The 14,001-nt window shown below is 44.3% G+C and overlaps 1 protein-coding gene across 2 annotated transcripts in view; it reads left to right on the top strand.

The window, feature by feature from the left end:
- SYCP2L (synaptonemal complex protein 2 like) overlaps positions 1–14,001 on the top strand; it is a 62,708-nt gene that overhangs the window by 48,098 nt on the left and 609 nt on the right. For both annotated transcript variants that reach the window (XM_032648202.1, XM_032648200.1), the window contains 5 exons: positions 3,055–3,156; positions 4,198–4,304; positions 5,196–5,287; positions 5,494–5,593; positions 5,699–5,757. In XM_032648202.1, coding sequence (XP_032504093.1) covers positions 3,055–3,156; positions 4,198–4,304; positions 5,196–5,287; positions 5,494–5,593; positions 5,699–5,757 — 460 coding nt within the window. The remainder of the gene's footprint in view (positions 1–3,054; positions 3,157–4,197; positions 4,305–5,195; positions 5,288–5,493; positions 5,594–5,698; positions 5,758–14,001) is intronic.

The following is a 14,001-nucleotide window of genomic DNA, read 5'->3' as shown; positions in this document are numbered from 1 at the left end:
GTTTCTTTGGGCCCTGACTGGGATATGGACACCATGTGAGATTCAAGCATGAGCTCCATTTATTTTGAGGCTGGAAGAGGACAGTGCTGTGTCTGGATTCTTTCTTTGATTTGTAAAAATCATTTAGCCTTGAAACAGTGCAAGTCCCTAGAAAATATCCACCCATACTTTCAAACAAATAAACACACCTAATCTAAGAGCAGTGAGAAGAGATAGTGGCATCTCTCAAAGCTGAGAGCTTTTCTTATGCTTTTCATTTTATTTTATTTTATTTTTTATTAGAGGGGCTGATTGTGGGCTCTTTCTTTTCCAAGTGAGAATGTGACCTCTACCGAAGTTTTCAGTTTATGAAAACTCTATTAGAGCAAAGCAACTGAGGTGTCCCATGAAGGTCATCATTCATATATGATCATTTTATCTATATATCTGGTATTATTAATTTAGTTCTTTCTGCATTTGGTCATCCTTTTCTCTCAATTAGATATTTATTATCTTTCTTGTTTTACCTCTCGTTTTGCTATTTCCTTTTTGTTTCTTTAATAGAAAATAATCTAAGTTGACATTTAAACCTAAGTTACTCGTTTTTCTTAAAAATGTATCTTCTGTTTTACCACAGGGCATGAACTATTTTAACATTGACTATTCTCTGTTTTGCATAATTTTAATAGCAAATTTCTTTTCCTTCTGTCACTTTGATGTTTATGACTGGTATTTCCTACTATGGTGCTATTTCTAAAAATTAGTATTTTACAGTTCCTCCCAAAAGGTAGTTTTAGCAGATCTTAAAATACTAAACTTTATTAATTTCAGTTTGTTATTTATGTAGTAGGTATTTGGGTCTCTAAGGTTTTTGATATTCCTGTATCTCTACCCTCACTGCTAGTATAAGATAATTAGAATACATTCTTGTTTTACTCAGATCCTTTTTTAGGATATAAGATATATCTTATTTTGTAGAATCTTGGATATTCTGCAGCATTTACTCACTTATTCATTCTTTCATTCAGTGAATGTCTACTGATGTCTACTATGCACCAGCCACTTTCCTACGTGTTAGATATTCTAGTGAACAAAACAGACAGCATACGGGCCCTCACTGGACCTTACCATCTAGTGGGGGAGACATAATACCCAAGAAAAGTGAAATGTGTAGTATATTATATTGTGATAGAGGCTAAGTAAAAATTAAGCAGGGAAGGGGATTTAAGAGCTAGAGGGTTGGGTTGAAATTTTAGTTTGGATGGCCAGAGGAAACCTTAGTGTAGTTATGGGGGGGTGGGGGGAGGATGCAAGTCAGAAGAGCGGCAGGTGCAAAGGCCCTGAGGTGAGAGTGGCCCAGGGTCTGAGGAGCTGGAAGGAGACCAGGGTAGAGCAGTAGAATGCAGAAGGGGAAACTTGCCTCTTTGCTTTCCTACCATCTGCCCACCATTTTGCCCAGCTCCCTGCACATAGTAAAACCCTCAAATATTTATTGAGCAAATTCATGAAATGAAATTCCAGAACTTTCAGGGGGGAAATCTGTAGTGACTAGCTAGATGTGGGAGGAGAGAGGGAAGAGCAGATGTCTTCCCAGTTAAGTGTGTGTGGCAGGGCTGAGTGTATGTTGGGGAAGAAAGAGCAGCTGGGGTGGGGAGGAATGGAAAAGAGTGTTTTGTGGTTTTTTTTGCGGTACGCAGGCCTCTCACTGTTGTGGCCTCTCCCGTTGCGGAGCACAGGCTCCGGACGCACAGGCTCAGCGGCCATGGCTCACGGGCCCAGCCGCTCCGTGGCATGTGGGATCTTCCCGGACCGGGGCACGAACCCGTGTCCCCTGCATCGGCAGGCAGACTCTCAACCACTGCGCCACCAGGGATGCCCCAAGAGTGGGTTTTGAGCGGAGATGTTGGGTAGGCAGGTGGAAACACAGGTTTGCTGCTTGAGAGAGCTCGGGCAAGAGAGGGATTTGGGGGATGCCAGTTGAAGGGATGGGACTGATGAGCTCCTCCCGGGAGCTGGCCTTGGACGGTCTCGGTGTGGGGATGCAGAGAGGTATGGATGCTTTCTGTAGGCAGAGCCTCAGGCCTTGATGGCGGGAGAGAAGAGGATGGTAAAAAGCAGCAGTGGGGCCTGGTGCTAGTGTACTATTGACAGTGATAAGACGCCACTGATGAGACAGAGGGCCCGGATGGGGTGAGGACATGTTTGGTGTGAACTGAACATCAAAATAAAATATATTGTACTTTTTATTTCCCCACCCCTATCTTTCCCCTCCCTGCCTCCCTCTCCCCACTGGTAACCAGTTTCTTCTCCATATCTGTGAGTCTGTAAGAGGTACAAACTATGAGGTATAAAATAAGCTACAAGGATGTATTGTACAACATGGGGAATAGAGCCAACATTTTATAATAACTATAAATGGAGTATAACGTTTAAAATCGTGAACCACTGTATTGTACACCTGTAGCTTATCTCACCTTGTACAGCAGCTATACTTCAATTTGTTTTAAAAAAGAAAATGTTTAGTAAATGCTGAACTGACAGCAGAATCTGTATTTAAATCTCATCAGCGGAGGCTCTCAGTCACTTGAGCTAGCGAGGACCCAAGATGAGCTCCTTTACGAGGCAGCTGTCAGTTCGGTGCCGAAGCTCCTGTGTCACCAGCAGGTGGCGCCCTCCGCGGGGCGATCCGAGGAGCTTCCAAGGGCCAGTCGGCCTGGAAACCTCGCCACCTTGCTCTTTAGCCCAGAGCCCTGGAAGTGGGTTTGATGCCAACCATTACTGCTTTTTGTTTGACGCAGGCTGTATCCTGCTTAGGGGGGTGTTCCTGAACGTCACTGAGCTCATCAAAGGGATGCACGTTCCCGTGGGTCCTCTCTCAGGCACCAGTAGACTGAGTGCTTTGATACTTGCGTTCTTAGTCAACATGCCGCATGATAAGCGATTTGTAACGAGCAGGGAATGAGCTTCGCTTGCTGCTCATCAAGGCTAGATACTGACCGGCAGGAAGACAGAGAGATAAATTTAGGACCCAAGAAACGTTGTGTGTGGTTATCAGTGAACTGCGCTTGCCTTCAGACAGAGCAGATGGTCATTTCGCTAAGGGGAAACAGTCGCGATTGGAAGAAGGTGATGCTCCAGGATGCCCTTCCTCAGTGGCAGAAGAAACAGACTTGGCAGGTAACATTGTGCACCCAGCCAGCCGGTCAAGAAAGAATGTGGCAAGTGTGTAAGCCCTGCATGTCCCAACGTGAATTACGAGGCAGTTACAGTTTTAAGATCACAGTAGCCGCAGGACCCTGAAAACCTAAGCACTTTGTCCTTTCAGAGACAAGTGCATTGCTGCGCAAATTGTAGATAAAAGCAAGCACTGTCTCCTCCTGGCAATTTGATTTCTGCCTCTTAATTCTTGGTGGCGATTTTCAGGGCCTAGGTCTCTGCTTTAGGTGATGATTATTAGCTAAATTTTTGAGTTAAAAATATGCACTCTGTACAAATGAAGGAGCCTGATCTGAAAAGGCTGCATGTGTGGCGGTGGCCTTCTGTATGAGTGACACTATGATACTTGGAAACAAAAGGCTCCAAGAAGGCAGATTTGGAAGCCCTAAGGTACTAGAGGGCTGTGGTTTAGAGCCAGGCAGCCTGGGTTCCAATCCTGGAGCTGTCAGTGTGAGCTTGCACCGGTTACGTGATATCCGTGTTAAAAGTGGGCATTAACAGTGCCTGTCTCACTTGGATTTTGTGAGAATTAAATGAGTTGATACATACAGATCCCTTAGAACAGTGCCAGACCCCTCATGAGCCCTCGTAAAACTCCTTGGCACCCAGAAGCTGTTACGCCAGCCTTGCCCCTAGAAATGCCCTCCCCGTCACATCCTCCTAAAATCCTCTTACGACGCCTCAGCCTGCTTCTTAGACGTACTATCAGTTGCTCTGATTTAAAGTGCTGGGAAAGTTTGGATGAAATGAGCACTTGGCAGAGAGCGAGTTTTAGTGGGAAGCAGCAGGAAGCATCCGCCGAGGACTCTTGACTCAAGCTGGCCTGGTGGGTCACGGCCAGAGTCAGCCCTGCTGCAGTCACAGCCGGGCAGCCAGTGGGGCGGCTGTGGATCGCATCTGTGCTTCCAGATGACTGTCCATGCTCTGGGCAGCGGGGGGACTGAGCACACCTATTTTGAGACCTTTGTTAGTTTTATTTAATGTTCTATTCTTCTTGTTCAGAAGGCATTTCTACCTCATCCTTAAAAGTTATTCCAGAGAACTTGAAAGGTTCTGCAGTGATCACCACCTTTGAAAACTTCACTAGAGAACTGAAAAGAAAATACGAGGTAACGGTCCACTCAAAATGAAAAGCTAGCTCGCTATGTGTTTAAAGTAACAGGTTCATGTTCATTAATACCGTTGTTATCCTTCCTGTGTGAAGGTGTCCCTGAGTCTCTGGGGAGGTAGGTTTGTCTTAGCGGTGGTCACTGACTTTAGTGCCTTTGTGAATTGTGGTTTATATTTATAAGACAGCTATTCCATGTCCATTTGCTACCATGGGACCAGATGGACCGATATGGAAAGGTTTGGTTTTGTTGATTGCATTCTCAGAAAACTGGACAACCAGGAAGCAGTGATTTGGTCACAGTGATAGATAAGGAAGAGAAGGCGGGGGGGGGGGGCCGTGTGGATGAGAGAGGTGTCTGGGAGAAAGAAGGAGCTGACCGTGGGCAGGTGGTCAGCTGAGTGGTGGCCAGTTGAGACACCGCACATACAGGCTGTCACAAAACCTCGCCTGCAAGGTGAACTTTGAAACCAATTCCATCCCCTCCATTTTGTCCTACTATTTATAAATCCCTACTGAGTTATTTATTAGCACATTTGAAAAAAGTATCTTACCCTAACATAGATCATTGAACTAACGTGGAAGATCTCCAATCTCATTCTCTGCAGTACCAGTGTAAGCTAATTTCTCATGGAAATCGGTTCATGGTATTCAATATGTGTATCAGTAGCTTGAATATAAATTTTACTATTTTTAGCTTATTGTCCTTTATGGGTATCAAACCTGAGGTAATACACGAAGTGTGTGGCATGGTGTCTTATTACAGTTCTTTAGTGATAATGTTTGCTGTGAATGTTATGTGCAGGCAACATCTTTTTAATACAAAGCCCACACCCAATTTGGGTAGTTATGTTTAAGCCAAACGTGCTCATTTTGTTATTGTATGGTTTAGCTTAGGTACAGAAGGAGCCCACTTTATTCAGAAACTGCAAAGCAAGCACCAGATTGCCTAATAAAACTTTTAAACCAGATACATCTGTGCAGGTAAGTGTTGGGTTCAAAACAAATTTATGGGCTTGGGATCCCTCACAAACAACATTTCCAAGGGGAAAGAAGAGAAAGGAGACGTATATTTTTAAGACAAGAACCGTCTAGAGAAAAATATGAAGTTATCTTTGCAATAAGAGTAAAAAGGACTTGTGTCACGTCCAAGTGGTCCCAGTGAAATCCGTTGCTTTTGTTTTTTTCAGACTGAATAAGCTAGAACAGTTTCACACTTTAGTTCTTCAAGAGCTGAGCAATCTTGAGAAGGATATTGGGGGTCTGCAACGCCTTGAGGAGGATGTTCTGGTAAATTCTTTTTGTTTGGAACATTCTCTTTGACTTAAGAGGATCTGTTGCCGGGTAGAGTAACTGTCAACCGCTTCAACCAACCAACCTTTTGTTCAATTTTAGGAATTTTGGGGGAAACAGTCTGATGATCTGAAATCATTCTGTGAACTGCAGCTGCTGAGGTATTTGTTTGTTTATTTTTTTAACAAGCATTCTTTCTAGAAGTATCTTAGTTGATACTAACCAGCCACTAACCAGACACTTCCGTGGCACTCTCTGGGCACAGGGCGTGGCTTGGGATATCGCTCAGGAAGTATACATTTTGAAAAGCGTAAACAGGACCATCCGAATTTCAGTGTTTTTTGATACAAAGTGTTTTCTTTTTAAGCAATATTTTAAAAACTTAAAATAGATTTTAAGAAAAATATAGAGGTTTCTGTGTGAACAGTTGATTTTCATTTAAACTGAATTGTGTTCTTGAAAGAACGTATTCTATACGCCTTATATATATGTAACTATTTTAAACATATGTATGTATTTTCAAACAACACATGTGTTCATCTTGCTACATGTTCCTTTCACTGTGATTAGTCAGTTATAATCTGAGGCTGCTGCTTCTATCCGTTTGGACCACTGTTCCTCTTTCTAGAGTGTAGGGAGTCGGGAAATGGAGAGTGGAGCCCTTCGCTCCACTGCCTGTGCCCTGGGAGAAATTCTAGTGTTTTCTTCCTGCTTGAATCAAAAGGGATCCCTATATAAAGTGATAATGGGTAAAGCTTTCTCTCCCAGGTGAGCATCCGCTTTTATCACAGAAATGTAAGTCATGTGGTTTTAAAAAGGATATTATTGATTTTTCCTTTTAAAATATTTATTTATATTTGATAAATTTATATTTATTTATTTGTATTCATATATTTATTATATATGACCAGGGATCGAACCCTCGCCCCCTGCATTGGAAGCTCAGAGTCTTAACCACTGGTCCGCCAGGGAAGTCCCCAAAAGGGTATAATTCTGATCACATCATGTATTTCAAACCAGAACAACAAAAACTGTCAAAATTTGAGTTATCCATTCTGCTATTTACTCCAGTTAACATAATGAATAATGCAGCATAGTCTATAGATTTTCAAAGTTCTTTCATACACACATCATCTTCCATGTACCATTATACATGATGAAAGTGGATATCCATTTAAAATCTCTTCACTGAATGCCCACGGTTGGTTATGAATGGTTCTCAAACTGGTTGGAATAAGATCTCCTGACACTTTTTTTTTTTTTTTTTTGCGGTACACGAGCCTCTCACTGTTGTGGCCTCTCCCGTTGCGGAGCACAGGCTCCGGACGCGCAGGCTCAGCGGCCATGGCTCACGGGCCCAGCTGCTCCGCGGCATGTGGGATCTTCCCAGACCGGGGCACGAACCCGTGTCCCCTGCATCGGCAGGCAGACTCTCAACCACTGCGCCACCAGGGAAGCCCTCCTGACACTTTTAAAATTTATTGAGGATCCCCAGAGAGCTTTTGCTTTGTGGGTTATATCTGTGAATATTTTCCACATTAAAAATTGAGACTGAGTTTTTTAATGTATTTATTTAAAAATAACAGTAATAAATCATTACATACTGATGTAAATAACAGACTTTTATGAAAAATAAGCAGACTTTTCAAAACAAGAAATTTGAGAAGAGTAGCATTGTTTTATGTTTTTGCAAATCTCTTTAATGTCTGGCTTAATAGAAGACTTTATATATGCTCTGGATTCAATCTGTTGTGACACCACACAACACGTGGCCCCTAGAAAACACCACTGAACATTTGTGAGAGAGGAAGAGTGAAGAAAGCAAATAATGTCTTAGTACTAGTAACATTATTACCAAACACAGTCTCCTTAGAGGTCCCAAAGGTTCACGCTAGAACTTTGACATCTTTGAGAAACTGAAAGTTCTTGGATCATAGTAGTATAAGGGGGACAGTTACTTGAAATGAAGCTGGGAGCATGACCGACTCTCTGTGACCATGTTTGTTTGTTTATTTATGGCTGCATTGGGTCTTCGTTGCGGTGCGCAGGCTTCATATTGTGGTGACTTCTCTTGTTGCGGAGCACGGGCTCTAGGCACGCGGGCTCAGCAGTTGTGGCTCACGGGCTCTAGGCACGCGGGCTCAGCAGTTGTGGCTCACGGGCTCTAGGCATGCAGACTTCAGTAGTTGTGGCTCGTGGGCTCTAGAGCGCAGGCTCAGTAGTTGTGGCACATGGGCATCGTTGCTCCGTGGCATGTGGGATCTTCCCGGACCAGGGCTCAAACACACGTCCCCTGCATTGGCAGGTGGAGTGGAGTCTTAACCACTGGGCCACCAGGGAAGCCCTCTGTGACCGTGCTGAGGAGTTTGAATTTTATACTAAGGGTGAAGGAAAATATGGATGGGTTTGAGCAAAGGCATTGGGTGTGATGGTGATATAATCTGACTTATATTTTAAGAAAATCTTTCTAGTTGCTATGTTGGAAATTGATTGGAAGAGGGAAGAGTAAAGGAGGAAAGCTTGACTGGAGGCCTTTGGAGAGGGTGAGAAATGGAGAGATTCCAGATACGTTTGGGAGCTGGAATTAGTAAATTCCTGACAGAGGGAAGCGGTAGGTAAAGGAAGGAGAGTTAGGGATATGCCTCCGAGGTTGCTGTCTTCTAGCAATCGGATCGTACTGCCACTTAGAGAAGGAAGACTGGGGAGGGTTGTGTGGTTGGAGCAGAACCTAGAGTTCATTTGCTAACATTTTAACTTTCAGTTGTCCACACGCCTCCAAGTTTTGATGAGAACCTGGAAAAATGGACAATTTTCCAGAAAAATACAATTTAATAAAACAGACGTGAAAACATAGGCAAATATTCATAGCAGAAATAAAGTTGTTAAAGAACTTCCCTACAAACATGCATATGGTCCAGATTGCATCACAGAGGAACTCTGCCGGTCCTTTAAAGAGGGATCACTTTAGCGCTGCTGAAAGTATTCTAGCACATAGGAGAATAAAAATTCTCAATTTTTAAAAAATGAGTCTTGCATTGCAATACCAAAACAAGAAAAATGTCAGAGAGACCCCTGGAATAACCTCACTTATGATCACGGGTGGTGCCATCAGAAGTCAGCCACATTTTAGTTAAAAGAAGGAGGCAAGGAGATATGTTCTTCCAGGAAGAGGCTGAGGATTTGGAGGAATTTGTTGCCAAGAGATTGAGTTGTAGGGGCTAGAGAGGAAGAGCTCAGGAGGGCGGAGAAGGGTAGATTGGGGCAAAGGAGGAGATGTACAACCAGCAGCTGCTGAGAATGGATGACAGTGTGGGTGACAACGGCTGTCTTTTGGCAGTTACGAAGGGAAAGAGGGATTTGAAACCAGACAGGATTGACTCTGAGAGACTTTTTTTTTTTTTTTTTTTTAAAGGATAGGAGTCCTTTATTAATTACTGTTGGTTGTTAGATGGTGCTTCCTTGGATCTTCCACTGCTCCACGACTGGAGTATGTAGGTTTTGTTTGTTTGTTTGTTTTTGTGGTACGCGGGCCTCTCACTGTTGTGGCCTCTCCCGTTGCGGAGCACAGGCTCCGTACGCGCAGGCCCAGCGGCCATGGCTCACGGGCCCAGCCGCTCCGCAGCATGTGGGATCTTCCCGGACCGGGGCACGAACCCATATCCCCTGCATCAGCAGGCGGACTCTCAACCACTGCGCCACCAGGGAAGCCCTCTGAGAGACTTTTAAAGGAGAGAGTTTACAGAATCGCCACTGTGATCCCTAATGCTTCCCAGATGGGCCAGTAGCTCATGGGGCTACCACTCCAAGAGCCTTCTGGCAGTGTTGTCAGGCCCACCGAGTAAATAAATATGGAATGTGTAGAGCAACTGCCACCTCTTCTGTTTTTGGACACAGTCACTTTAAGGACAGCCACCCTCCCGCCCAGATAGATTCTTCGAATACTATCTTGTTCATTCCTACAGCATTTAATAACGGGGCTTGTTGAGCAGATCTCAACTTTGAGATTTTCTTCAAGCTAGAGGTTGGAATTAGATTCCCTAAGTAGACCATATCCAAATACATTTTAATAAGAATGCAATTTCATTTACCTTAAAGAATTTAGTATTTCTCTTTTGAAAACGTGTGTTCCGTTTCATTTTATTTGAGAGTAAATGAAGTGGGTGGTTTTTTAAAAACTCCTTCAATGTCCAAAGTTGTGATTTGAGATTTCTGACACAGCAGTCATTCCACTTCTAGGAAATGACCTTAAAGATGAAATCGGACTGTGCAAAGACATGTAGGCCAACATGTATTACAAACTACTCTGATAGGGAGATATTGGAAGGTATCTAGATGCCCAGCTAGTGTTTGGTTAAGTAGATTGATACATTCATGTGATATACCGTGTTGCCATCAAAAAGAATGACTTAGATTATATTGACTTGAAAGGTGTTCAACATGAGTAAAAAGTGAAAGTTTGTTGCAAAGCAGCTTCTATAACAAAATCCCACTTTTGTTTTTTTAAAGATTGTACCAATTTACACTTTTTTAAAATAAATTTATTTTATTTTTGGCTGCATTGGGTCTTTGTTGCTGCGTGCGGGCTTTCTCTAGTTGTGGTGAGCAGGGGCTCCTCTTCGCTGCGGTGCGCGGGCTTCTCATTGCGGTGGCTTTTCTTGTTATGGAGCATGGGCTCTAGGCGTGCAGGCTTCAGTACTTGTGGTGCGTGGGCTCAGTAGTTGTGGCTCATGGGCTCTAGAGCGCAGGCTCAGTAGCTGTGGCGCACAGGCTTAGTTGCTCCACGGCACGTGGGATCTTCCCAGACCAGGGCTCGAACCCGTGTCCCTCGCGTTGGCGGGCAGATTCTTAACCACTGCGCCACCAGGGAAGCCCCCCATCTGTTTTTAATGTTAGACGAGGGTGCATATGTTCATATGTTCACTCACTCAATGAACTGTTGAGTCTTTTAGGTACCAGGTACTGGCTTAGATCCTGGGGGTAGAACAGTAGGCAAGAGGTCCTCGACCTCATAGGGAGTACATTCTAGTAGGAAGGTAGACGGTAAACAATTAAACAGATAAGCATTCACGATAGTGGTAAAGCTAAGAAGGAAAAAAGTGTGAGGTGAGAGAATCTGATAGTATGGAAAGAGGAGAGTCAAGTCAAACCTTCCGAAGGAAGTGAAATTTGAGTTCAGACTTGATGGGTGAGATGGTGGGAGAGCGAGGCAAGGGCAATTGGGAGGAAATGGACAGGACGTCTGAGGCCGTAAGCAGCTTCGTATGTTCTAGGAATTCAGTGAGGGCCAAACAAAAGGAGTGAGGGTGTAGCGGTATAAGATGAGGTCAGAAGGCGGGTGTGTGGTGCTGGTGGTCACCTAGGGCCCTGCAGGCCACAGTAAGGACACCGGATTAGATTCTAACTGCAATGGAAGGGATAGAAGTAAAGGACTGTCCGTTCTCAAGGGCGTGTGTGTGTTGGTGTGGGGAGTCAGATCAAGGTGCCGGGGCACATGGAGCTGGAAGGGTTGCTGGTGGGTTTGATGTGGTGGGTGAGGAAACAGCAGGATTAAGGGCAACTTCCAGCTCCGGGCTTGAGCAGCGAGGTGGAAATCGGTGTCATGTGAGGAAATAGTGCAGACTAGGAAAGGTCTGGTTTTATGGGTAGGGGGAGTAGGATATGGATAGATATTGAAGACTTGATTTGACACATACATCTGATTTGTGACTTCAACGTCTGGATGGAGTTGTCGGGTGGGCAACTGGATGTTCAGGACTGAAACTCACGGCAGAGGGGCTTGAGCACAAGACTGGATGAGTTGCCTTAGGGACCAGTGATAGAGAGCAGTTGTTCCAGGACAGAATTCTCGGGCTGCTCCAGTGTGTTGAAGTTTGATAAGGGAGAGGAAGCCAGCAGAAGAGGGCGAGAGGGCTTCCCCGGTGGCACAGTGGTTACGAATCCACCTGTCAGTGCAGGGGACACGGGTTTGAGCCCTGGTCCGGTAAGATCCCATGTGCCGCGGAGCAACGAAGCCCGTGCGCCACAGCTGCTGAGCCTGCAGGCCATAACTACTGAGACGGTGTGCCACAACTACTGAGCCTGCGCTCTAGAGCCCATGAGCCACAACTACTGAAGCTCGTGTGCCAAGAGCGTGTGCTCCACAAGAGAAGCCACCGCAATGAGAAGCCCACGCACCGCAACTAGAGAAAGCCCGTGCGCAGCAACGAAGACCCAACTCAGCCAAAAATAAATAAATAAAATAAATAAATTTATAAAAAGGAAAAAAAAAAAAGAAGAGGGCGAGAAAGAATTTTCCAAGGATGGGGTGGTGTTGCAGAAGATGAGAGCGTGTGAGTACATGCATATGTAATAAGAGGTCTAGATTCTCGAAGATATTCATCAAAATGTCATCTGTGGTTATTTCTGTGTGGTGACATTTTAGGTGACTTTACTTTCTATATAGGCTGTTCTGTATTTTTAGAATTTAGTGCAAGATACAAGTTACTTTTGTGTAATAAACTCAAACAGCATAACATTTATAAAGTAAGAGTGAACTTTTTCCCCTCTCCCTAACCCTCCCCTTCTCTATGATCCAGAGAGAACTATCTCCTTACTGTTTAGTACATGTTCTTCTAGATATTTTCTTTATATTTATGTAAGTATATATACAAATCTCTTTATAAGTTTAATCATGTATATTTTAAGTGACAAATGATATACTAAATATGAGTATTCTTCCTTTGTTCTCTCAGTAACAGAAGTAGGATTCCTTTCCAAGTCAATAGTAAGGATCTGCTCATTTTTTAAATAACTGTAAAGTATTCTAGCTTATGGGCCTACTATAACTTATACATGTGATTTCCTATTGATGAACATTTAGATTATTTAAAATTATTTCAAATAAATCTGTAGTGAATACCCTTGTGCCTATAACTTGAATGACTTTCATTATCAGGAAGACATTACTATGTTATTTGGGGGAAACAAAAATAACAAATCTCCAAATCAGATGGGTAAAAGACTAATCCGGGCTAAGAATATTAGAATTCCCAGCCCTAGCGGGGAATTGGATCAAATGCGAATTAAATGTACGTGTTATAGTTGGTCATATGTAAGAGAAATCAGACTCCAGCGGCTAAACCAAATAGGGATTTAATTTTAACCCTGTAAGCAGCAGCCCGGAGGGCTGAAACAGCAGCTTTAAGTGGTCGTTAGGGACCCAGGTTCTTTTAGCCTTCTGCTTTGCCATCCTTCGTGTGGCTTTGGGCTTCTTGGTCACAGGATGGCAGCTCTGCTTCTAAGCATGTCTTCTATACTCCAGGCAGGGAGAAGGGGATGGGTGAAGGATTTGGTAAAAGATGCGTGCCACTAGAATCTATTCTCCCCTCCTTTTTTTTTTTTTGGCTATGCCACGTGGCACGTGGGATCTTCGTTCCCCAAGAAGGGATCAAAGCCATGCCCGCTGCAGTGGAAGTGTGGAGTCTTAACCACTGGACCGCCAGGGAAGTCTTCCCCCCCCCCCTCTTTTTTTTTTTTTTTTTTTTTTTTTTTTTTGGCAGTACGCGGGCCTCTCTCACTGTTGTAGCCTCTCCCGTTGCGGAGCACAGGCTCCAGACGCGCAGGCTCAGCGGCCATGGCTCACGGGCCCAGCCGCTCGGCAGCATGTGGGATCTTCCCGGACCGGGGCATGAACCTGCGTCCCCTGCATCGGCAGGCGGACTCTCAACCACTGCGCCACCAGGGAAGCCCTCCCCTTATTTTTAAAATTAGGGAAACAGTTTTCACGGAAGCCAAACCAATAGACTTTTGTCTCCATCTGGTTGAGTCACGTAAACCTCCCCAGTTACAAGGGAATTTGGGGTGGTAAGAATCTAACTGAGCATATTACTGTCCTCCCGCAAAGTGGGGTTCTGTTAATAAGGAGGAAGGGGAGAACAGATATTGGATAGGGAACCAGTAATGTCAGTCATGCCTAAATTAAATTATATGTGCTGAACACAGGAAAAAATGGAGAAATAAATTGCAGTGGTGATCCTGTCTGCCGTTCTTCTCAACGAGCATGCGCCCTAGTGTTGCGTGAGAATGGGAGGCTGTGTTGCCTCAGTTGACATCAGCTCCTACCTACCTCGTGTGAGCATCCAACTGGGCTCAATGACAACCTGGTTATTAACAACATGCATTTATTTTTTCATACAAGGTGGCCCCGAAAGCCAGCCCAGCCACTTTATCTGGTCCTTCACCCAAGAAATAGCTGTCTTTTCTCCAGCACCAGAGGGAAAAATAACCTAGTGCACTAGACTATCAGGAGATAGCGTGTGTGTCTTGGAAGCAGCCCACGTTTAAGAGAATTTTGAGAGCGATTTTGACCGCGGGCAGTTTCCCCCATGGCACTGACTGACTTTAGCTTCCGGTGGCCCGTGTAAGAT

This window comes from Phocoena sinus, chromosome 11, assembly GCF_008692025.1.
Source record: "Phocoena sinus isolate mPhoSin1 chromosome 11, mPhoSin1.pri, whole genome shotgun sequence".
NCBI lineage: Eukaryota > Metazoa > Chordata > Mammalia > Artiodactyla > Phocoenidae > Phocoena > Phocoena sinus.
Note: the sequence above shows the minus strand (reverse complement) of the source record. Positions and strands in the feature narration are given on the sequence as shown.